At 39.9% G+C, this 25274-nt stretch overlaps 2 protein-coding genes and 1 long non-coding RNA gene across 4 annotated transcripts in view; 1 reads left to right on the top strand and 2 right to left on the bottom strand.

The window, feature by feature from the left end:
- LOC139637541 (carabin) overlaps positions 1-13664 on the bottom strand; it is a 51387-nt gene extending 37723 nt beyond the window's left edge. Inside the window, exons 1-10 of one of the 2 annotated variants that reach the window (XM_071506350.1) lie at positions 13410-13664; positions 12224-12311; positions 12030-12137; positions 11459-11651; positions 10862-10987; positions 9492-9615; positions 8956-9025; positions 6802-6916; positions 6373-6490; positions 2856-2968 (exon numbers count right to left, since the gene is read on the bottom strand). In XM_071506350.1, coding sequence (XP_071362451.1) covers positions 2856-2968; positions 6373-6490; positions 6802-6916; positions 8956-9025; positions 9492-9615; positions 10862-10987; positions 11459-11651; positions 12030-12137; positions 12224-12311; positions 13410-13555 — 1201 coding nt within the window. In that variant the 5' untranslated portion in view covers positions 13556-13664. The remainder of the gene's footprint in view (positions 1-2855; positions 2969-6372; positions 6491-6801; positions 6917-8955; positions 9026-9491; positions 9616-10861; positions 10988-11458; positions 11652-12029; positions 12138-12223; positions 12312-13409) is intronic. The other variant, XM_071506341.1, reaches the window with a different exon arrangement.
- Positions 13665-13686: 22 nt separating this feature from the next.
- On the top strand, positions 13687-14595 carry LOC139637560 (uncharacterized). The gene is made up of 2 exons (XR_011694622.1): positions 13687-13796; positions 14147-14595. It is a non-coding gene; the product is annotated as an uncharacterized lncRNA (long non-coding RNA).
- Positions 14402-19858, bottom strand: olfml1 (olfactomedin-like 1). The gene is made up of 8 exons (XM_071506364.1): positions 19374-19858; positions 18176-18279; positions 17830-18020; positions 17467-17570; positions 16158-16349; positions 15259-15439; positions 15014-15173; positions 14402-14818 (listed from the first exon to the last, which is right to left on the bottom strand). Exons 1-8 carry the CDS (start codon positions 19500-19502, stop codon positions 14662-14664), a joined length of 1218 nt encoding a protein of 405 aa, XP_071362465.1. The 5' UTR covers positions 19503-19858; the 3' UTR covers positions 14402-14661.
- Positions 19859-25274: the final 5416 nt, after the last annotated feature.

Genomic DNA, 25274 nt, shown 5'->3' with positions numbered 1-25274 from the left:
CTACTGATTACTTTTGAATCACAAAATTGACTGGCTCTGCTCTACATATCAGAGCTCTTCCTATTCACACCTTGCAGATCAGAGAAATGTTGTTACAAGTTCCACGATCCAGGCTTAAAACAAAAGGTGACCATGCTTTTACTCTTTTAGTTACGGCTCGAAGCAGTCTGGCCATTCTCCTGACCTCTGGAATCAACAAGGCATTTTCGCCCAGAGAACTGCCACTCACTGGATATTTTCTCTTTTATGGACCATTCTCTGTAAACCCTAAAGATGGTTGTGTGGGGAAATCCCTGTAGATCAGCAGTTTATGAAATACTCAGACCAGCCCATCTGGCACCAACAACCATGGCACATTCAAAGTCACTTAAATCACCTTTCTTCCCCATTCTGATGTTCGGTTTGAACTTGAGCAGATCGTCTTGACCATGTACATGCCTAAACGCACTGAGTTTGATATGTTATGACAGGTTATGATGCCATTTCACATCTCTTTATAGTGGATTCGTCTAATTTAAGCCAATTTTGTTTCAACAGTCTAATTTGCTATCGCAGACAACACCCCCTGTCTTTAGAACCACTTATCTTTCAGCTCTAAATGCCACACAAACAGAAATGTTTTCCAGCAACAGCTCTTAAAGTGAGCTGCCAAGAACATACATTTATTTTCAGGACTAGAGGTCCTGAACTGGTAATGGAAGTCTGTAATACATGCCACAATATTTGTAAAAACAACATGACAGTGCTGGGTGTCAGTGACACAGAAAAGTGAGTGAAAGTGTATGACGGAAAGAGAGTACAGTAATGTCAGAGAAGCAGCAAATGAATCAGCTCGTTTCTCCTGCTGCCTTGAGGGCTAGACAGTCTGACAGGCCAGCAAATAAGGATGACTCATCCTGAGTCACGCATAGCCACACACACACACTCACACACACATGCGCACACACACACACACAGGTGGGCACACATACACAAACATGGGGTGATGGATTATCCCCACCATAAAACATGCTTTTGTGGCTTTCAGTTGCCCTGAAAGGAAACTTCTCATGCTCTCTCAGATTCTTCTGCCCTTTCCGCAAATACTCTCTCATTAACAACTCATTCGATCATGTGCACTCTCTGTCATGCACACACACACACACACGCACGCACGCACGCACGCACGCACGCACACACACACACACACACACACACACGCGCACGCACAGTCTCTCTCCCCTACCTCTCTTCTTTCTGCCTTGCCAGCTGCATTGACAAACATAGCCCTGTAGCCACTAACCTGTGACTCATCCTTATCGCCTCTTCTCAGGATGCACGCACATGTGCACACTCACAACCATGAACACACACACATGCACATCAGGTCTGCATTCCAATCTGTCTGTCTTTTGTGAGGATGAGGCTCTGGTGGGTTTCCAGATCTTGTGGAGGTGATATCTGAACAACCTTCAAAAGGTAAAAGCTCTTTTGATCTGTCAAGTTATAGTAGGCATGCGCACACACACACACACACACACACACACACACACACACACACACACACACACACACACACACACACACACACACACACACACACACACACACACACACACACACACACACAGTCGCTTACATGAACTCTGTCATTTAGAGAGTGTCGCTTGCTACCACACACAGAGTAAAGGCAGTTTCTTTAAGGGCCATCTATCATATGGGAGCCAGAAAGAAATAACTTCACGTATACCACACTGTTCAGGCTGCAACAGTAGTCTTGGCGCATTTTGTGGTAATTACATTTTATTTACTATTTAAAGAGGAAGTGCCAAAAAAGCACAATAAACCTGTTTTAACCCAATTTGAAAATTATCTTGCACAAATTTATAGTTACAATGAGCTTAGCAGTGATTCATGATACATATGTGCTGAAATAATTGTTTTTAACAAACTAACATAAACATAAACATAAACAAATACCTCATGTTCTCTGTTGAATTATGTAATGGCAACACTGTTTCTACATTAGCAAAAAACTTAGTTTGACATTTCTTTAATGAAAGTTCTTTTTACTTACTGGCTTACATATACGCTGGTACTATATCTACAATAAGCTTATATTGGCTGATATATCAGACTGGCCGATTTATTGGTGCACTCTAGAGGCTACCTTACAAACAATAAACCTCATTAAACTTGCAAACGCAGATCAATTTGTTACAACAATTGTCTTTAACTGTGCAGAAGGACATCAGTCAAATCATTTCATGACAATTTACTCACAGCTAATTTCTGAACTAAGAGATTGCAATACAAGTGATAATGATTTGTTTAAAACATTTGATATATGGTACCAGATTTAAGGTAGTTAAGTGTAGTTCTTTTTAAACGTTTACTGATAAGCACATTATTTCCCTTGTTGTGATCTAAACAATGAAATGATAAAACTGAAATGAAAAACCATCATGGAAAGATGGTAAATGAAGGAAAAAGGATGGTAATATTAGAGTTTAGCATTCTACCAAGACGACAAACCAACATTTAACAACTTGTAAACTGGAGAAAATAAGGGAAGGAGGTGAACAAGGGGTGATTGTTTCGCCCTTTTGTAACAGGGTTCTCAGGAACAAGCTGGAGATCTCCTCCCCAAGGTCCAACCACCATGCACAGTGATGCTAAGACCAGACAACAAAACTGTGTGTAACATGATCAGGAAGGGTGCCACTGAAGGTTAAGTGATGTGGGCTGAATGAGTTACCAAAGTTTGAGTGACTGTGTGCACAGTTGTCCCCAGTGTCTCTGTATTATTAGCTTCTGCTTAAGAACAACTGCTTTGAGTAAGTGAGTGAGTGAGTGTGTGAGTATGTGGTTGGTACCTGCTTTGGATCCATGGTGGCTCTCATCCATCACCAGACTGTTCATACATTTAAGCTCCCAGTCCTGGACCTCAGTATCCCACAGGGCAGGAATCAAAACGGTATACTGGGCCCTGTGGATGGAAGTGGGCAAGGGAAAGAGGATGGAAAAAACAGGTTATATAATCTAATAATTTTGAACATTATGTCTCTTGACTCCAGCTCCATGCTTGATTTGACCTTATATTGATAATGATCTCATCTCACTCTCAAAAGAAAGTAAATGCATGTGGATAGAAAGAAGTTCCCACAAATGTGTCGCACTTGCGGGCCATTCATCCAAACCTGCTCAGTGTGGTTTCAGTCTGGAGACTGTGCTGCTTAACATCATGTGAAGCCTTGCTTCAAGTCTTGCTGTAGGATGAAGCCCTGACCAACCAGTCTGTCTTCTGCTGTTACTTGTCTTTTTCTCTCTATTCTAACAGCAATATACAGTCTTTCTCACTGCACTGCAGTACTGTCCTTTAATGCATCAGAGGGTGTAGTAACAGTTTGTTCCATCACTGCTTTTGTGTAGACAGGGGGTTTGTAAGGCATCACCTGTAGGAAAAATTTGCATTAACTTTCAAGGCTTCATTTACTTCCATAGCTGCAGTAACGTTGGAAGTTAAGCATTTTATAATCTCTAAAAAGGCCTGTTTACAATGCAATTTTCCATGATGTTTTAGTTTTTGATGACGAAATCTTTTTTTTTTCCCCCCTTGGTCAGATTATCGCTCAATTTTGTATCATTTAAGGTTTTTCACTGATTTGAGCTGCTGAAATCTCAATAAAAACTGGAAAAATGTGTTCATGTCAAAAAGGGAGAGAATTTTCAAACAGTTAATAGAGAAGGGGAAAAAACTAAAGCAGAGACTTTATAGAAACCAGCCCTGTCAATGTGAAGTAAACAAATGATTTGTCAGCTCCTATAGCTGAATGAGGGCGTCAATGCGTCAATGAGGATAAATTAATGAATGAAAGGAGGTATAGAGGAGAAGAGGGGGGGCAGAAAAAAAAACGAGAACACAGGGGAGTCAGGACAGCCCAGAGAGGTTTATGGGAATTGACTATTGCGAAGGAGGGGAGTAAACAAAAGAGACAGAGATAGGGCTGGTGGAGGGCACGGAGAAAAACAGTGTGTATGGGAAGTGAGTAGGAGGGGGTATAGAGGGGGAGACAGAGAGAGACAGGGCTGGGGACAGGAGATATGGACTCTGAAGGGAGACAAAAGGAGGCACTAGGAGAAAGAGAAAGAGGTAAATGAGTCACAAGGGGTAGTGAAGGTTGTTAGCTGTGAGGGAGCTCCTATTTAAAAAATATGTGTCATAGGTTACTGTAAAACATACTTCAACTATATATCATCAAATAAAATTGTAACATGGAAAGTTTCTTCTTATGGTTTTAATCAGTTTTACCGTGACTGGTTTAGATAAATCTATTTATCGAAGTATTGTGTTTAAGCCAGACAGCAAGAAAACTTGCAACTGATGACAAAAAACTTTAAATTGTGATTTAACTCCTGGTGCAGAATATACATTTTATATCAAGTTTATAAACATTCCTAATTTATTTCTGGCAGTAATTGATATTATAGCTCTTATACACAAAAAGGAGAGGGCTAATATAGTAGCTCATAACAAGTGGTGTGCTCAAAAAGGTTTGGGGAGGAGAGGGGAATGTGGAATCAGTGTAGATATTGACCTTGATTTTAATTCAGCTCTGTTTATTTGCTGTGGTAAACTAACAGTGGTAAAGTTGCAACTGATACGCCACCCACTTCAGTGTAGGGTTAGGATTAGGGTCGAGACTTTGGTCGTTCTGTCGAGGCTTTCGTCATATGTAAGTGGGCATGGTGAGACAGAAACCATATGAACCCTTCCACAGAATGAATCTGCTCTTTGACTGGTGATGTAGGGTGTTTTGGGAGCCATTGTTGCAACCTGTGACTGAGATGACAACTGATTGACAGCCAAGTGTAGACAGACAGTCACATTAGATGGATGAGCCTCTCAACCAATCATTAATCAGAATGGCCTATATGGCTGCATGACAACTCCCATTTATACCATTCACACTGAGTAACAGAGCAGAGATCCTTAAAGAAAATGAAGAGAGGTTGAAGGCCTTGCCTCGCTCCCCCTCCGTCATTTCTCCCCTCAGTTAGTATACCATTTTCTCTCGCTGCTTCTCTCTATGACCATTCCACTCCCTTAATTTTCCTCTCTCTCTTTTACCCCACTTGCTCTCCCCTTCCCTCTTTCTTCAGCAGTATCTTCCCAGCGTAAGGGGATCCCGTCCTGGGAGACAGTCAGACCACTTAGTGTTGACTTCTGACCAGGCTTTCATAATGATGCCAAGCAGCCAACAAGGACTTCTCAATGTGATGTGATGGCAGGGTGCCCACTGAACACCAGAGCTAGAACAAAATGGGACTGTCAGTGCTGCCCTTGATGTATGCATATGCAAACAGCAGAGGTTGTTCACACATGGATCAAAATGTGCTGTTTCTTTTCCTGTAGCACAGAAAACACAAATTAATGCAGGAACCTGTCTGTGTTATTAAGTTCACATGAAAGCTAGCTTTAAAAACCTTGCAATAACCCATTAAACAGTCAGTTAAACAGTTGTGTAGCTGTTCTCCACAGTAATACTAAAGATTTGTCCTTCATAATCCACTTTGCAAATTGTTGGTGCGTACCTAGCACACCTTCTCCTAGCTCATGATAAAGTGCTTTATCACTGCTGGTGACACAGCTACGTTTATGGAAACAGCCCCATTTATCCAGAATCTGCTCTACAGATCTCTGTCCAAGGTCAACAAACTTAAGTCCAAGTAGTGGGACCGTTTCTACAATTAGAAGCAGACATGAGATTTAAGTAGCTAAGGGGAGTTTATCTATTAAAACAAATATGATAAACTAGATTTTAATAATCACTGTGCACCAGCCCGTCACACACATACTGGCTGTATGCACAAACCCAGTGACCCTGCTGAGTTGCCATAACTACAGCTCCATGTCAACAAAACATGTCCGCCAGCATGTGACGTTTATATTGAATATAGTGAAAGAGAGACAGAAGGGTCTGACTGAAAGCAGCGTGGGCTGCCATTGACGAAACTAATTTAGCATAAAGGATGTTTAATCCAAACATGTACAAAATCAACCACAGCAAAACAATGACACTCTACTTTTCCTGGAACGCTCAGTGTCAAAACATGTCCATTCCTGATGGGCCGATTGATATTCATGAGCTGCCTGGGGCCCAAATCTATAAACTGAACTCTCAGCTCTGAGAAATGTGCTGCACATTCTTCAGTAGGACCCTTCGTTTTCAGTATATTCATGAGGGTGGTCTGGGACATTATTTAGAAATGTGGGTCTCAGACAACATATATTATTTTGTTTATAAGCACAGAAGCAACATTACGTCTACACACCAGATAGCGTACATTAATAATGCTGCCCCATGTACAGCTTCACTTCACTTTACTTACACATCAACAGGGACTCTCAACAGCAGGGGTAACACTGCTCCTTCATCATGCAGATCCATCAGTTGAGGCTCCAGGAGCTCAATGATGGTCAGAGCGATACGAAACACAGCTGACAGGCCTGAGGAGAAACACGGGGATTTCCAAACATGACTGCTCTAATATACAGTAATACTTTGTTATTACAAAGTAAAAGAGATGACATACGGTAACAAGTATTAACATATTACACCAGTCTGATTAGCCCACTAAGCTTTTTCTGGCCCCATTATGTTATGCCCACATTAATAAAGAAAAAGTCACAGTAAAGACTGAAGTAATGGACATTTAAGACCATTTATTATTTCTCCCTTCCCACTGAGTGAATATGAACAAATGATAAATCCACAATAATGTCTGCTTGCTTGTACATTTGTGTGTGTGTGTAAATACCATGCAGAAAAATGAGATCCCAGACAGCAAGGACAGAGTCCCAGCATGGTAAGGAAGTGAAGAGAGTGAGGAACCATGGCATCACAAAGTGGACTGATAAGACTCCCACTGACTCCTGCAGGGAGGTTGGGAAAGCAGGGAACGTTGATTTTGACATAATAAAAAAAAAAATGTATTCAAGACTTGTTTCTCTGCCAGTTTCTAGCAAATAAACTCCTAAATGAAATGTTCTCCCAGGGTGCATACAATATAGCAGTGCTACAGACTAATTAAGAACCATCAGAGTGTGTTTGTAACATTTAAAAAAAAATGTGGTGTGTAATTATCACTGCTTGTAACAGTGAACATATGCCTTAAATTAAAATATTATGCATCCCTCATGTTTAAGCTCAGCACCCGTGTTTACTCTGATCTGGAGGGTACAGCACGAGTCCAAACACTTGTTTGTTTGTTGCTTGCCTTCACCGTGCTGGAGAGCTCTATTACAAAGGAAACGCTGACCTCTGGTCTCTAATAAGATTTTCTGTAAGAGGGGGAAAGAATTGTGCCGATAATAAGGCTCTGTTGTGTGTGTACGTGTGTGTGTGTTTTGGCTCCAAAGGGGGCAGTTTCCCAGACCTGCTGAGTCAACGTGAAGTATAACAATCCCTTCAAAGACACAGCAGTATAAATGGTGGCAGTGAATGTATCAGTGTGAGAGTGTGCACACACTAAGACTGAAGACTTTGAACGAGTAAGATTTCAACTGAAACATGATTGAACAAGAAGACTCACTGTTTTCAAAACTGAAATTAAGAAACTCATACTTGAACAAGACTAAGACTCTACAGCCCTGCTATCAGCACTGTGGGACTGCACACAGCAGTACTTTGAGCTAAATGCTAAAATAAGCATGCTACCATGCTCACAATGGAAATGCTAATCTGTTTATGTTTAGAAGGTATAATGTTTACCATGACCTCTTTAGCTTAGCATGTTAGCATGCTGGCTTTTGGTAATTTTTTGGTAGCATGAGACAAAAGCTGATGGGAATATCATTGGTTTTGCAGGTACTTAATCTTAAACCAAACCAAACAAATTTAAACATTGACCTGATGATGATGCCAAATGAAACTTTAAGATAATACCTAATTTCCTTTCAATCCATCTGATAGTTCTAAAGACATTTCAGTCTGAACCAGGGTACCTTCCAAACCCAACAGACAAACTAGAAAATTAGCATCAGCCATTTTTTTTTAATTTTTTTTTTTTTATTAACGACAAATAATTTGCAGCTCAGTTATATTTCAGTAGCACTTCATTCCCTGTTTTTAGTTACAGTAGCTTTTTCTGAGCAAACCTCATCACAATACCTTGTGTTCTGTAAAATACAGTGAACAGTTTTGGAGCAAAACAAATTTTGGATCTGTAAAAACCAAACACTGAGTCTTACTAAAAATACGCTCCGTTATTCTGGGGAAAATTTCAGACTTTAGTAGATTTTACCAGAACATAACAAACCAGTGTTATTTTTTTTGTCTGAACACACATTTCAATCTTTCACAGCCCTTGAAATAAAATAAGTATTAAGTATATGACAGAATCATGGGATCTAACAATAATGCTGTTAAACATCTAAGTCTAGACCCTTTATGCCAAAATCAATAAAACACCATTAGCTGCGTCTCAAAACTGTATTTTTTGTTGTAGGTTTGTGCCTCCTAGTACAACCGATGTCACCGTGACAAGCCTGGAGCCTGAGAGAGTTAATGACAGAAGAGGCCCAACTGATGACAGATACATTACAGTGGGCCCCTCCTTCGCTACTCATCACTTGGCCATATCTGGCCTCAAACACAAATGCACATATATGCATTCATACAAGCAAACACACACACACACACACACACACACACACACACACACTTTTCTTGACATCAAGTTTTTTTGTTTCGTTTTTTTAGAGCATTTACCCTCTGAGGCAAGTCAAACCATTCCAGTGCAAACAGAAGCCAGTTTTCAAAATCTGCTCATAATCATTTGAAATTCATAACTGCATGTTTCTTAGTCAGTGCATAATTTTGGCATCAATCATCATTAGGCTTTCAGTCTTTATACACTACAAAACACAGTGGGTGAAAATCTGAGTCAAAATGAAAATCCAGAGACACTCACCATGTGCTGAGAGAGTTTTGGCTTTCTGTGTTTCAGGAACTGGTCAAACACCTTCACCTGATGCTGGACCCTGATCACACCACAAATAACAGTATAGTTTAGCTTCATGCAGCTGTTCCACAGATCACCAGATCTGAGCCAAATCTGAGTAATTGGAGGAACATTTTTGGAATTTTAAATATGAATACATATTATTGCATATTAAGGCCTCAATTGAAGTAATCTTTGTATCATTTCTCTCGTGTTTTACTTTTAGGGATTCAAATCAAAACTTTAAATATTGAAATGAAAAGACATTACTTTCCCACATCCTAATGTAAAACATGTATTGCTATATGTAGTGCTACTGTTTCTCTGGACTAAATAAATATTTCAACAGTGACTTTGAGTTGGCTTTGCTTGTCTTTTTCATTAATTTTGCACCAATCACTGTATGATGTGTTTAAAAGGTGTATACTAACCACTCCCTCCTAACCTCCTATATTATAAGTTTTTAAATGTTATTTCATTGTTATATATTGTTAGCTCATTCTTACTTGGTGAGGTTGAGGTCAAACAGTTCAGCCAGATATCTGGGTTTATCCAACAAGGCTGTCAGAGCCCAAAACGCCTCCTCCTCTCCCAACTGCATCAGCAGCACAGCAGCTATGTAGGACATCCCTATGACACACACACACACACACACACACACACACACACACACACACACACACACACACACACACACACACACACACACACACACACACACACACACACACACGTTTTTCCTCAAATAAACACATTGATACTGCATTTCCTACAGTATGAAGTGTAGGTGTTTGATGCACCACATTTAAAATATTAAAGGTACAGGAACATGTTTTATCAAACGCCTGAGACAATGAAAATTTGTTCAGAGGAAGCAGCAGCAGGGCACAATGCTGAGCAGGATGACTGTGTGTGACCACATTATGCTCTGTACAGCAAACTATGGATATCTGCCGTCATCTTAACTGGAATGCAGAGTTAATGCACCATACTCTCAAACATGAATGGGATATTAGCCAGGAAGAGAAGGGAAGTTTCATTTTAACAGGATTTTACACTAAATGGTATGTCATGCCGTCACAATTATGATATTATGAAACACTATTTTCCAGTGACAAAGGCAAAAGATATACAAATGTGTCAGTCTATTTGAGGGGGTTCTTATAAGATGAAGATATTTCATAATATTTCTGATATGACCCTAATACTTTAAGAGGAAAATGGAGATATAAATACTGCTGTTCATCCAGAGTCCCAGCAATAAAAAAAATACTGTCCTTTCAATTATAATTTCCCTTAAGTAATTTCAATCAGATTTTAGCCTATTGATTTCTTAATCCAATTCCTATCATCAAATACTTTATATAAACTCAAATATTCCACATAAAAAAAAGACAAGAAGCCTGAGGTATATTTTATGACATGGGAACTTGTAATTATGTAGAAATGCAGAGGGTCACATTTCATTTAACTGAGCATAAAACAGGGATGGTCCTGCACGATGAAGCAACCCTACATATTAATGGTCCTCTGCTTCCATCAAGTGGTCATGTCATGTACTGTAGCTATCTGTAGCAAATAACTCCCCAACTGACCCCTAAACACTCTCATGACGGCCACCTGATGCTTAGTGACTGCATTTTAATCAAACACTAGCAATTATAGCATTCTAGTACTAATATTAGCACTAATATTAGAACTAGAATACTCCTTTTCACACATGCTTCTCTATATTGACAGTGAGCTCAAAATGAAGATAAGTTTCTTTATATTTGACATTGACATGTTTGTTTAATTAGCATGAAGAGTTCTTCTTTCCTTCCCTGTCAATGGTTTTTCCATCATCTATTCAAATGTTTATTGTTGAGTCGGTTACCTTGGCTGTATCCAACCTGTGGGTTGTACTTGGCATAGGCAATGAGGACCCTGAAGAGCTTGGCCTGACCCTCAATGGCCTCTGGGCTCTCCCCCATCAGAGAGCGGTGGGTTGGAAAGGAACGCTCTATGAAAACAGGTCAAATTAATATGAAGTACGCTTCCATTTTTCCTCAAACAACAGACCTAAAGTCTGTTTCTGCCTGGTGTACATGCATAGTTTTTGTCTTTTTCATTTGCATTTGTCATGCTCTATCCTGATCATCCCACAACTTCCACCTTAACCCTCGACATGGTGCAGCACTAGAAAAGAAGCGCAATGCATGATGTGGTACCAGAAATTTGACTTATACAATACTTAGTCAATATTGAACCATGTTTAGAGCATTTTGAGGACCATAAAAGATTCTCAGTTTGAAGAATTGTGTTTTTTAAGACTGATTACATCACAGGGACAACAAGGACCTGCAGTCACCCTGAAAACCATCCACAATATCCCCACATTAAATACAACTAAAACCTTGTTGTCAACAGAGAGGCAAAACAATCTTCAACATACACACTAAGCTCATAATCTCATCGCCCTGTTTGAACTCACGCAGGTCCAACGCGATCTGTCGAAACAGCGTGATGTCATCTGCAGAGTAGCAGGGATCAGAACAGCTGGAGGGCTGCTGATGGTTCAAGCCCAGATCATTCTGTGTGTCACTGAGGGTTGCTATTGCTGACAGGATCCCATACTCACTGACACCCAAGTCCACCAGGGGCCCTCGAACCTCTGACAAGCACTTCTGTAGGTGAAAAGCAAAACATTCCCTTGTTAAAAATTTTTTAAGACACAGGATAGACAAAGGATTAAGACACAAGTGCTGCTATGAATGAATAACAGAGAAGGGGGAGGGATTGTCACTCATGCACTGCACTGAAGATGGTTAATTATTTCTAAGCATTTGCTACAGTCAAAATAGCGACATCTGCTGGACAACCTCTGGTGTTACTTTTGAATGAAAGACATGATGCTGTGGGCCACAACAAAAGTGTTCTCACTGTTGCTAAACCCCTACTTTGAGAGATTGATACTGTGTTGTGTAGTTTGTCTTGAGCACAAAATCACTAGTTGTGGGAATGTCCTGTTTCACAAGCTTTTCTAGTTCAAGCTCTAGTTTTACCTGGTAGTTGAAGTCACTGCTTTCTTTCAGACTGTCAATGGAGAGAAGACACTTCCACACTCTACCTCGCAGACTTGGAGGAATACCCATTCTGATGAATCGCTCAATCTGAAAAAACAACAACAGTGTGAACACTCACCGCATGATAAAACATTACAGCAGATTATTTTTTTTGTAGTTTACTCAAGTCTCACCTGGCTCTTGCAGATAAAGCTGGCTCCATTCCAGTAGCTGAGCAGTTCACACAGCTCTTTGACCCTCAGTGAGCTCAGCTGGGGGTAGCTGGCAGAGAAAACACAACAAAGTGAGCTCAGTTGTTTGGAATTAGGTGGATATCGGTATTTTCTGAAAAAACAAACACTGGCCATTGAGTGTTCAACATCTGATTCCAAGAAGGATGATCATTGGTGACTTCAGCTGGTTTGAGTTGATGCATCTATGCTGACATGATTCATGCGCTGCCTGAGCAAGCACCTGCTGATGTAATGTAATACCGATTCTAGCAAGTAGTCATAGCCGTCTCACTACTATTGTTTTTATTTACATGTGACTGGTGAAATCATACCAGTGTAGTATGGGGAAATTAAGTGGGTTAGTGGATTAAAGTATCCTGATTATCGATTCATTATTTAAGTAATTTTCCAGGCAAAAATGTCATTTGACAGTTTCGAGTTCTCAAATGTTGGAATATGCTGCTTGTCTTTGCCTCACATTATTGTCAATTGAATATTTTCAGACTTTGGATTGTTGGTTGAACAAAAGAAGACATCTTTAGACATCACATTGTGCTCTGGGATACTGTGATTGGCATTTCCTTCATTTAAATGTATTTATTTATTTATTTTTTGTTTTGTTTTGTAAGTCAAATGATTCATCAAGAAAATAATGGACATATTAATTGATAATGAAAATAACTGTTTCTTGCTCCCTTAGTTGCTGGTATTGAAAACCTGCAATTAGAATTACAATTGTCCAAATAAAATAATCAATTTGTGTTGCTTTGTATAATAAATGCTGTTCTGTTGGTTCGTCTACGAACAAAACAATTCTTATTTATTTATTCATTTTATTTTATGGTGAGAAAATTAACTTCATCAAACCCATCACCGACCAAAAGTAGGAATAATGTTGGCGATACATTCGCATAAAGCTTTCAGATACACTACATGAGTAACCAACCAACATGTTGTTGTAACGTCAGCACAAAGTCAAAACTAGAGACACACGCATTTGTTTTAAGTGGATACTAATTTAAATATCCCCAAGAAGTTGAAATAAATACCCTGAGTTACGACAGGAGGTTAAAGATAAAGCTAGGTAGTCAGGTTAACTAGCTGTGCCAAGCTAACTAGTTTTCAGGAGGTAGCTACGGTAACGCACCTGTACTCATGACATCGATGATGAAGTTTTTGGTCCTTTCTTTTGGTAAGAACAGCAAAGCCGAATTCATCGAAACGCAACTTCTCACTCCGTCTTCTGTTTGTCGAGCTTCTCCTGCTGGCGTTGCTACTGCTCCTCTTCCTCATGGTCGTTTAAACACAGTTTCGCCCGTTTCAAAAACAAATCCCCACGGTCAACGGTGCCCGGTGAAGTCGGTCCCTGCTGTCAACGGTCGCACTAGGACCGCCCCTTTCTGACGTCACTACCAACTCAAAATGGGCGGGATGAATCAGAGGCAAAACAAAGAAGAGTGGGTTTGAGATCACTGCACTGGGACGGGAATAAAAAGGGAAAGATGCTTTACAGGATGGGAACGGCTCCAAAACGGTGACTTATACTTCAGCAGTGTGGGGCTTTACCACCATGACAAACATTGTGCTCATCGTTGCTCTCTGCATATATTCTTTTTACATTTCCATCATTTACAACTACACAAGAACTACTTCACTAATGCTGCATGTTTTCCCTGATCTTTGCAGGACTTATTGCATGTTTGTGTGTGTCTATTTGTAAAATACACTAAATGTTAATCACTCTCTTATGCATATGTGCACAGGTATGTATGTGTGTGGGTCATTAACGTGTTCATTTTCCTTGATGGGCTACCAGAACACATCAAATGCTGAAAGTATGTTTAAATTGTGATAACAGCTTATGTAATTTGTCATTTTTTTCAGAAAAATTTTCAACTGTACCCCCACATCTGGACCATCCATCCATCCATTTTCTATATCGCTTATCTGAACCGGGTTGCAGGGGGGCAGCAAATCCCAGCCGACATTGGGTGAGGGCAGTGTACACTCTGGACAGGTCGCCAGTCTATCACAGGGACATCTGGACCAGTTTACAATAAAAAACTAAAATAACTTTTCTTGCCTGTCTTACTGTAAATATTTTCATTCATTCAGGACAATTTAATGAAAATACACATGACACTTGAATGCTCTTTATTATGGTACATGCATATGCATAAAATGCCTTTCTGTCAACACGATCTTTATGTCTGTAATGATTCACAGTGATAAAGGCAGCATCCATTGCCAGCAAAGGACCACTATACTGAAAAACAGTAGATTATAAGCTAAACATCTTTCCTAAACTGATGCTTTTATAAGTGATGTGTGTTGCATAATTGTGAATATTTGTGAAGCGAAAACACATGTTTTTAGAGGATAAACACTGTAGATTATCTTCATTCTGCAATGACATGGTCATTTCTGCGTGTCTCCACTTTGTATATCGTCTGGTAGCCGTCGTCCCAGGCATACAGCTGTTTCTCTCCAGGGTGGTAGTGGATGCTGCTGTGGCTGGTGTAGCGCTTTGGGAAGAACAACACAGGACTCTCATTGCTGCAGATGCATGGCACAGAAGAGAGAAAATGTTGAATTACTCAGGAAACAGGTTCACTTGAGAAAGAAATGATATGTTTTTAGAAGACTAAAATCAGGGAAACTATGGCTGATTATTGATAAATGTATTTTCACGGTGTGTCTATGTGAACATGAATGTGTGGCAGTATAATTTGTGTTCGTGTATAAACCAACCTGTGGATAGTGTCATGGATGTCATAGAGACACTGTACGGTGGAACGTCCTCCAAAGCGTGTGTTGTAGACCACATAGAGGGTCCCACATATTAGGAAAGCTCCTTCAGCATCACGACTTCTACATTGAGTATCCCAGGTATATTCTACCGCCAAAGTTCCTGAGGTATAAAAAGAAAACAAAAGTCCTAAGTATAGATTAAGTTTTATAAACACATATATATGCATAGGGGTGGTAAACTCTACCTTTATCCAGTTTGGTAATGACCAGGTTTCCACCATACTCAGGGTCAGCATGAATGACCCAGAGGCCAAGTTCATCCACAGCCATGTCCAGATAGGTGTTGGTGTTCAGACTGTAGACTGGGAGGCGACCTGCTCCTGGAAGAAGTGTGCTATCCACCACTGTACCATTCAACAGTTCTACCTATATGTGATGGAAACCAGTGGAGATAGACAAATTAATAAACAAGACAAGACAATGACTTTTCACTTTTAACCCCATATGTCAACGATGGGAATGTCAGCAACTAGAAATGTCTGTACAGAAATTTCATAGAAATTTATTCAATAGTTGTTGAGATTTTTCAGACAATTCTGTTACAATTCTGGTAAAAAAATAAAATAAAATGCTATAGTTAGGCTATGTGGATGTAGCACACAGTACTTTTAGTTGTGCAGGATATTAATTGTTAATTTATTCTATCTTGTTTTTTTGGGAAACATGCTTTTTTCCCCAGTAAACCTCTGTAGCAGTTAGGTCTGCTCCAAAACACTCAAAGGATCTTGAGAAAAGTCAGCTAAGTTTACAGGAACAAAATTGTTTCTTTTGGCATTATTAGCTTACTGACCTCAGCTAACACAGAACAGCAAAGGAAACAGGACAAAAATCAACACCCCGATGAGTAAGATCCTTGAAGTGATCTGAAGTCAGTCCCCAAAGCTGCACAGCAAGTGTACACAACAGGGATATGAAATCAGAGTCTACCATCTGAGGATGGGAATCTGCAGTTATTCTCAGTAACTGTTGCCAAACAATGTGAATTCTCGAATTATTTCACAAACACAGTGGAAATCAACAAAAATGTATTCATAGGAACATATGCACAGTATTTGGCTCTCCGACGCCTTATTCAGTCACCCACCTTCAGTATCTGGTTGGGTGTATCTGCCTTGTGGTAGTAGAGGAATCCATTGTAGACCACATGGCCTGTCCCCTGCCATTCAGTAGACAGCTGCACCACCCTGGGTGGGGGAGTGGTGGTCCTTTCTGTGAAGCTTTGCAAGGAAACATACTCCAGCAGAGTGTTGTTACGAATTCCACTGAGCAGGTAAACCTGAAAGATTCACATGTGTGACCAGCTGAGAAGTGAGTAAGAACATTAATGTACAGCTCAGCCTTTACTTTGCATTCTTGGTTAAAATATAGTGATTTGATGAAATTCCTTAAATTGTGGTGCTTAAGTGGCATGTTAATCTTCTTCTTTCGAGATATCTCCCTGGCTGATGTGTCACTGATGTGAAATGCTGAGGTTAAAAAGAAGACCTTGCCACAATTCAACAAATCAAAACTGTTTCTGAGCTTGCCACAGGAATACAAAAAATATCCTGCTGAGCTATAAAAATGGATTGAGTGGGGGATGATTTTAGTTTTTATCTAAAGTGTAAGTTGTGTGTAAATGAAGCAGAATCACAAAACCCCCATCACAATGTAGTTTTTAAAGCACTATTAGTTAAATTATTGGCCATCATCTGTAAAGCTGTAAACACAACATTCAGACTTCATGTTAAGCTGATATGACTAACATATTTGTAACAAGTTACCTATTTAGATATCCAGCAAACGTTAGCAACATTAGCATTCTTCTGGACTTGTGTTTCTGGCCACCTGACAAGTGTAAGTCAAATATTTACTCTACTTCAAGCTATTTTGGTCACAGATTCTTGATGGAAATATCTGGCTCTACTGCAGAGCTAAATGCCAAGTGCTCCACCAGCTAAATGCTACAATTTACCAGATAGTCGCTAACTTTGTGTCTACCGTTTAGTCCTATATTTAGTCCTATTTAGTCCTTTTTTTTTAGCATTAAACAAGTATTTGCTACATCTGGAAACAGGGTTGAGGAGAGAGGTGAGAGTGAATCAAAACAGTAAAGTTGCAGGCTGCAAGACCAAAAGAATTAGCTGAAAGATGCTAACATGCTTGGAAGAGCTGTGTGGAATTTCTCAGTTCATTTATCAATATGATCAAGCCATTTGACATAAAATAAGAATTTTAGAATTAAATTAATTATCCTCAAAAAATTCATTTTGAGTGTAATGAGAAAATGATCATTCATCCGCAGCGCTACACTGAAAGCAAGATAAGCACAGTCTGCCGGCAAGAAAGAAAAGCAGCTGTCCAATGCAAACACACCACTGTTACTGTAATCATCCACTTCAAAAAGAACAGACCTTAGCTGATCGCTCTGAGGGGTCCTTGAACCAGGAACCATAGGTGTCTCCTGCCTTCTTCACAATCTTGAGAGACTTGATTTGACTCAGGGCTGTGCTGCAGTCTGGATGTGTTGGAGAGAAGACTATGACTCGATTGTTGTTTCAAAACATCCTGTGCATTTTGTGTCTGTTTCTATGTGTCTGGCTTGGATAATCTGTCCTTCCACTTTTAATACTTTTAATGCTTAATGCTTTTTTCCTCTCTCGCATTCCCCTGCTCTGATACTTAAGCGTCGACCACTAAACAGATAAATGCTAATTATAATCAGTACCCCACACATGCACACTGTACACTATACACCTTACAGGCGTACTTCCCACCATTCTCCACTTTGATCTTGGCTTTCTTCTTTAACTGGTCCAGTTCAGCAGCCTTTATCTGTTGCTCCAGCAGAGCCTCCTCCATCTCAATATCAGACTGGGTGGGGATCTTGTTTTCTAGATACTCCAGCTCTCTCTCCATCCGGTCTACACGCACAGACACGCTGTCCACCTGACTCTTCACCTCTGATCTGTGGAGCAAAACACTAGTTGTCTCATGCACATTCCTCTGAGTAACTGCTGTGGTTCTTTCATTTTGTAACTTACTAATGTTTCAGTTATTTCATTCTTGTTATATCGTCCATTTAGGATAACTGTTCAAAGAAGGTCTTTCAAACAGGCCTACCTCAGAACATTTAGAGAGGACAGATAACCCCTTAGTTCAGAGGAGAGGTCATAGGTCTTCTGGGTGACGCTCACTGTTTTTTGCTCACACAGATTCAGACGTTCCTGAAAAGTGTTATGAATGAAGAGGAAATACATGGAACATCTTACAAATGGAGAGGTGAATTCATTCAATAAAACACACCCTTGTTCAATTGACTACTAGCTTATGGTGGTTAACCTTAGCTAATGCTAGCAAACTTTAGCTAGATATTAAGAGACAGAGTCAAATAACTGGCTTTAGATCTCACATAAGCAATAAAACACAAGCTGCTACACTTTAAGTGGATAATGTGATATGACAGGCACTGTGAATAAGTCTACCAACTTGGGTGGAATTTTTCTCTGCTGTTGTCACACCACATTTTGGCATTTAATGTCACATAATGTCTTCTGTTCAATATGAGCTACATTTGAGAAAAAACAGGAAATTCTCTTTTGACTGTTAGAAAGAAAAAACAAATAAGAAATAATTAAATGTTGAACTCATAAGCAATGAGAAACACCCTTAGTCAATTTAATACACTCAGGTGTTTTGGTTTGAGTAGCAGCTTATGGTGGCTAATGTTATCTAATATTCAAAAACTATAGTGTTTTGCTGTGTAACTTACATTGTGTCAGTTCATTGACTTTATGACTTTTTTTCTACTTGTGCAATGTTACATTACACCTTAGCATTTACCATTACTCCCTAATTGTCAGGAAAAGTTACATAGTCCAACTCAAAGGCATTAATCACCAATGTTAGTGATATTACGTGCCTGAGAAGTCTCTGAAAACAAGTACAATATAGCACCTTACGTGAAGCATACAGTGCACTTTATCTGACTATTGCTAAATGTTTTCTAGAGATCTGTTGACTCAGCCAGTTACCGATGACAAGAAGACATTATAAAAATCGGTTCACCTGATTGGAAGCCAACAATATTACAGCCAGATGATCTGAGTATGGTGTGAACATACTTCTCATTTGTTAATGTACTAATATGCTCATTTTAAGGCCTGGTGTGGTATAGAACAGCAGAAGACAGTAGAATCTCTCTATATAAACGCATGTATACTTAACATTGCAATGACTGCAAGGATTAAGGTTATCACACTGGGATGTCCTTCATGGATACAGACATTTGATGTCGTATGGAAAAGGAACAGCCGCCTACCTCCATCTGAGCCAACCTTCTCTCCAGGTACTGGATTATAAAGGCATCCTGAGATGAACCCTGGCTCTGGACTGGAGCCACAGTCAGACACAAAGATAAGAGAAGGGCAGGAACCACTCTGCCTGCCATTACTAGTGCTTCTTAATAACTCAGCACTGAAACTACTACAGCAATAAAAAACTCTGTCAGTGACGTTGTCCAGTATTTCTTACTGTAGCGCTCCTGCAGCTGGAAACAAAGCAGCCTTGCAAAAGAAAGAAAGAGATTAATCCATATGGTTTCAGTCACAGTTTACAGCAGTCGTGCTGTGTTGAAAGGAATCTTTGATGTTGCTTTAGTAGCTGAATATTTCTTTTTCTCCTGCTAAATTTTTTAGTCCTGTTTGAGTAGTGGCTCCAGAACTTTCTGCCTTGTTTCTTTAATCAGCCGTTGCTCCAGAGGCTTTTGGATCCAAGTGACCTCACCCACAGTCCCTCCCAGCCCCTCTCTCTCCTAGCCTGTGTGTGTGTGTGTGTGTCTCTCCCACCCTTCCCCTCTCTGGAGCTTGTGCATTTGAGGTATGAGAGAGAGAACCAACAGAGGAGGGGGAGAGAGAGAGAGAGAGAGAGAGAGAGACAGTGAGAGCTCCAAACAACTAAGACAGTTTATACCCTATTGGTCAATCGAGCAGTTTTATACTGTAATACTCTCCAGATGGCCCACTGACACGTCCTCAGTTCTCAAAGCTGAGGATGTTCAATAAAAAGTGTTAACTAGGCTATATAAAGTAAAGGGATAAGCAATACCTGATCCTGTGTGACACGCTAACATTACCAGGCAGATAAAACTGTCTCCATTACCTTATAAAACACACTCAGTCTGCACAAGACAACATCAATGTTTTGTTAGACACAAAAGTGTCCACTGGCAGGATTATTGGTTTTATTTTGATCCCATACTCACAAAGCATGAATTATACAGTTGGTCATTTCTTTGCCCCTAATTCTAGACCATGGTATAAAAGACATGTTATTATCTAATATCATCATAACCTCCCAAAGTAATAGTTATCCTGATCTAAAAGATGGCATAAAGGCATATCTGACTCTGTAAATCCTCAGTGTGGACATTTTGGCAGTGTGGTGTCTGGCCTTATTACTATTCCTGGTGATCCAGATGATATTCTGACTGATTTATGTCCAAAAGTTGCCACTATACCATCATGGGAAATTTGTGGTTAGCTGCTGTCTTATCTCCATCTGGTGCTGTTTAGAGCCACCTGGGGCCTGTTTCCTGGGCTTTTTTTTTTCTTTTCTTTTTTCTTTTTTGTTGAAAGACGACATCTGGTTGTCAGCTTTCAGCACTGTACTGGATCTGGTGCATATTCAACACAGAGCTAGCAACTCTTTTTGAACAACACAAGTATAATACAAGGAGAATAGGACACTAACATGCTCACAAAGTAACACTGGTTTTATCTTCTTAACATCTTCTGTTAAGCTCACCTCTGTTATCAGGACTCTGAAGTTAAATCAGACTGCTACCATGAGATGGCGCCATATCACAGCAAGAATACTACCACATCACATACTAAAAACCTTACAATAATGGGCCTCACCACATCACCCCAAACCAGCCACCCACTAACCCCCAACCACCTTACCTGTGGTCTGTAATTATAGCCTACTGCTAAATCCTCTGGTTGGCCCAGTGGTAATAATAAGGCAGCAGGAAAGCAAGATGGAACAGTAAGCCTATAGTTCACAAGCTGAAATATAATCTGCTGCTGTGGTTTTCAAACCTTTTTGACTTGGATCCCTTCAGAACAAAACAATGTCTATGTGTGACTCCAAGTCTGAGGTTCATTGAGTCACGAAAAGTTCAAACAAAGTGATTTTCCCTTCTGAAAAAGTTTGATTTGACAAATCTCAAATGATCCAAAGGGATAAAAATATCCTCTACATCACAAGATAAAATGGAAGAGTTATTGGTGGTCCGCTGATCATAAAGCTATAGCTAAATGTAGCAATACTACAATTTAAAAATTACATGTTCAAGTCCTGTATTCAGTTTTTCATAAATTCTTGAGAGACATGAGAGACTACATGTTGGGCCCAACCAATCATAACTCTTGTGTTTCAATATCAGTTTTTGTAATTAATGCAACCCTTGAACCGTTCATCATCCTCCGGCATCTTTCCTTCACGTGTTGCAGAAAGAAGATGAGTGTGTGGCTGTGAAGCATGCGTGCAGAGGGTGACTTCACGCCCACAGGTGTGATTAATTTATTATAGATCTCCTGAGAGTGATAGTCAAATTGTTACAATTTTACTGAAATTAAATATAGCATATTCCTCTGTTGCTGACATGCTAATCTTTTAGTATATGGCATGGGTTGTGTTCTACTATGACCTTAGGTGAAAATACATTTATTCAAGTTCTGTGCTAAAGTATAATCTAAGGTTATTATTTCTATTTTACACCATTTATATATTTTATGCTACTTTTTACCTCTACCTCACAACAATTCAGAGGGAAATATTGTACTTTTCACTTTGATAGCCATATATATTGTTTTCAAATTAAGATGTTACATAGGATAAAATATATATATGATGCATTTTTACCAGGTTGCACCTGAACCATTTAAAATTAGCTCAACCTCATTCAAATGTAATGTTAAAGTGCTGCTTACATGTTGATACATTGATAATAATGATCAAAAACTTAAGAATATAACACTGCAGCTGCCATTCTACATACAGTAGTACTTTTGAGACTTTAAGTACATTTTACATTGTACCTCTGTACATTTATTTATGATTCCCCAATCTGACACAGTGACCATCTCAAAAGCAAGAATATAGTCTGTTCTCACATCAAGGTACATATAACTGTGTGTTAGGTTTCACAATAAAACACCTGTATGCTGGTTCACTGCTATACAATATTTATCCCACTAGAAAGCACCAAGGGAACATTAAGGTAAGGTAAGGATTTTGTATCAGGTGAGCGAATTACTGTAACCTTCTAGCTGTTGGGCACACACACACACACCCCAACTACACATACCCACAATGAAATGTAACCTCATGAAAGATTCATTACAATTTGTGGAGGAGACCTATAAAATATCCATAGTGTCTCAGCAAGACATCTGACTGGTTTCACATTCAGAACCGACAGGGGTAATCCCCAGGGCTGTGTGTGTGTGTGTGTGTGTATGCATGTAGGTTTGTGCAGTATTTTGTATTTATGAGTATGTTTCCAGTATGTTTGGTTGTTTGCATATATTTACTGTGTACTTGTATGTGTTTGTTTGTTTATCTGTGTGTGCACATATGATTGAATTTTTTATTGTATGTGTGTTTCCTTCTATATGCACTTTTGTGTGTTTATCTGTTATGAGGCCAAGGTTTTACATGTGTTTACTTTATGTCGGCATATGATTGTCTGTATATGTACATATATATACAAATCTCTGTGTGTATTAATGCATATGTGTGTTTAATAGTAGATTTGTGTGCACTAGGATGTGTGTGTGTGTTTTTGTATGTGCTGAGTGAGTTTCCCACCACCCTCTGTCTCTTGACCTTTCCTGCCAGTCTTTGTGTTTGGCAGATGATGAGGATTTAATGCCAGCCAGTGCAGACAGGTTCTGCCTGAAGACAGCTGAATCTGTAAAGGCCAAATGGTGTGTGGGACAGGAAGTGAAAAAAGACATGTCCTCCATGTCACTCACAGTCCTCAAAATGGGTTTCTTGTATATATGTCTTTGCTCAAGTTAATTCAATAGATTTTTTTTTTAAATCAAAAAGTGAGATTTCAGGTGACAGTGCTGTCCTCCAGTGGTCATTTTGGAGACTAGTGCAGATGTGTTTTTGACTGTTTGCTTCCTTTTGCATTTTTTATTTGACTCTTCAATCACACTGCCTCTAAAAAATCTGAAACCCAGTCAATATGAGAAACTTCTCTCCTTGACCCATTAACCACCAAATATTACAGTGAATTTGTGACTTATCCATCAGCAAAACAGACAGAAACGTTCTGACCTTATATTACAGTACAAGTGAGTCTGTGAAGCTTTAATAGATACCTGACACTACTTTTGTTTTGTCTTTTTCCATTAAGCACGAGAAAATGTATGAAGATGACAGATTGTCCCTGCCTGAGCTGGAGCAGTGAGAATCATGTACTGTAGCAAGGAGAGATGTCTTTAAAATCATATAACATCTGTCAAACAGGGAAAAAGAACAGTGGTTGCAAGTACACTCTCTCAGTCAAATATATAACCCTGATGTTGAGAAAACGACAGCATATACTGCCTTAAAATGGCTGTTAATAACAAACAACACCTCTGTCAGTGTTGAGACAAAAGCAGGAGTTTTAGGAAAGTGGTATTTACTAAAGGGGTATTAGACACTACAGGAAGCGAGGACTCTGTATCTACAGTTAGGGGCCAGTGTGTTGGGTTGGGCCAGGACCACAGGGGTGGAAATTCCCACTAGAAAAGGGCTGGAATCACCACTTGGGGCAGGAACTGCTGTAAATATAGGGAAACACAGGGGTTGGTGGTGGTGGGGTCTGCTTTTAACATGGGAGTGGGTCCAAGATCACCACTGTGAGTGGGTCCAGCTGCCAATAGAGGGACTGGATAACAAACAGGGCTGGGATTGTCTGCAAGAAATTAGGTTTGGATTGGGGCAGAGTCATGTTGTCAAAGTTTCACAGCATCTGGGCTGGTGTGAGGTGACGTTTTACTAAAGCAATTTCCATAAAAGTTTGTGAATTTCAGGCAAAATCTTAAAAAGGTACAGAGTTATTTTTTCTGCCACTTCACTCAGGCACTTATCTTTCAAGCCCCAAGCTGTGGCCTTAACCTCTATCCAGCTGGGCAGTTTTAGCCTGATCTAAAACACTAATCAGTCCAGTGTTTGGTTACTGATTTTATTGTGTGTCTACACAGCCAAGTGATGCTGTTTTGCTCCAGCAGCTTGCCACTTCAGTCTTCAGCTGGTTGTTTTAGTGTCTTAGTGTTTCAATTTCATCTAATCTTTTTTTCAATATTTGGGAGTGGATGTCAATTTGCTGAATTTGCAGAATTGATTGAATGCGTCCTGTAACAGATTAACCAGATTGGCTAATTGAGAAGTGTGCACCATTGTTTTTCTATAACCTATCAAGACAAAGATAGAGAGAGCTATCAGTAAACTGGGTCCGGGCTAGTCCTGGGAATAGACTGGGAAGGGACTTAAAGCCAGTGATGGTGTGGATGTTGAGGAGGTGTTAGGGGAGATGAAATGGGGGGCTAGGGTGAGGGAAAGGGAGAGAGGTAAGTTTGGTCCCAGTAGTGAGCAGCTCTTTCATCTGGTCAGGGAACACCAGGAGGGGAGAGGACAGGGAGAGGGATGAGAGGGACCTAGATGCAGTTTGGGGGGGGGGTGAAAAAGGTAAATCCTAACTGGTGGCAGATGGCATATGGGGTGGAGAATCATCGTGTCAGCACCGGTGTCCCTCAGCCTCATACTACCGTTACAAGCCACTGTGGGTCTCCGCAAAATGCCTTTTCTGTAGCAACTGCACAGATGGGCAGTGTGTAGTGGGGTACAAAAAGCTTTACTCCTCTTGTCTCTTGTCCTTAGCAGAGGTATAGGTTGGAGGTCATCAATTTTACTCATGAATTGTTAAGACACTCTGTCTTACTGAGACGTCTGTCCCAGAAAAAGTTGCTATTGTCAATATAGTCCCCTGAAAGGAGGCTACATTTGAAGGCACACAGTCTGTTGAATCTCTTGACTTCTCCTCTGACTGATTGTAGAGGATCACTTCATGAACACTTCATTATTCAATGAATGTGTTGGATAGGTCAATTAAACCTTCTTTCAGTCCTGCTGATTGTCATTTCAGAATATCACTGGTCAT

Source organism: Trachinotus anak, unplaced genomic scaffold (assembly GCF_046630095.1).
Source record: "Trachinotus anak isolate AG129_WGS33_773 ecotype Australia unplaced genomic scaffold, CSIRO_AGI_Tana_v1 ptg000002l, whole genome shotgun sequence".
NCBI classification, from domain to species: Eukaryota; Metazoa; Chordata; class Actinopteri; order Carangiformes; family Carangidae; genus Trachinotus; species Trachinotus anak.
Note: the sequence above shows the minus strand (reverse complement) of the source record. Positions and strands in the feature narration are given on the sequence as shown.

Coding starts and splice junctions, on each gene's coding strand:
- olfml1 (XM_071506364.1), bottom strand. CDS start 19,502: ATGGCAGGCAGAGTGGTTCCTGCCCTTCTCTTATCTTTGTGTCTGACT. Junction 15,440..16,157: donor CACCCAACCAGATACTGAAG/GTGGGTGACTGA, acceptor CATCACATATAG/GTAGAACTGTTGAATGGTAC. Junction 14,819..15,013: donor ATCCATGACACTATCCACAG/GTTGGTTTATAC, acceptor ATGCATCTGCAG/CAATGAGAGTCCTGTGTTGT.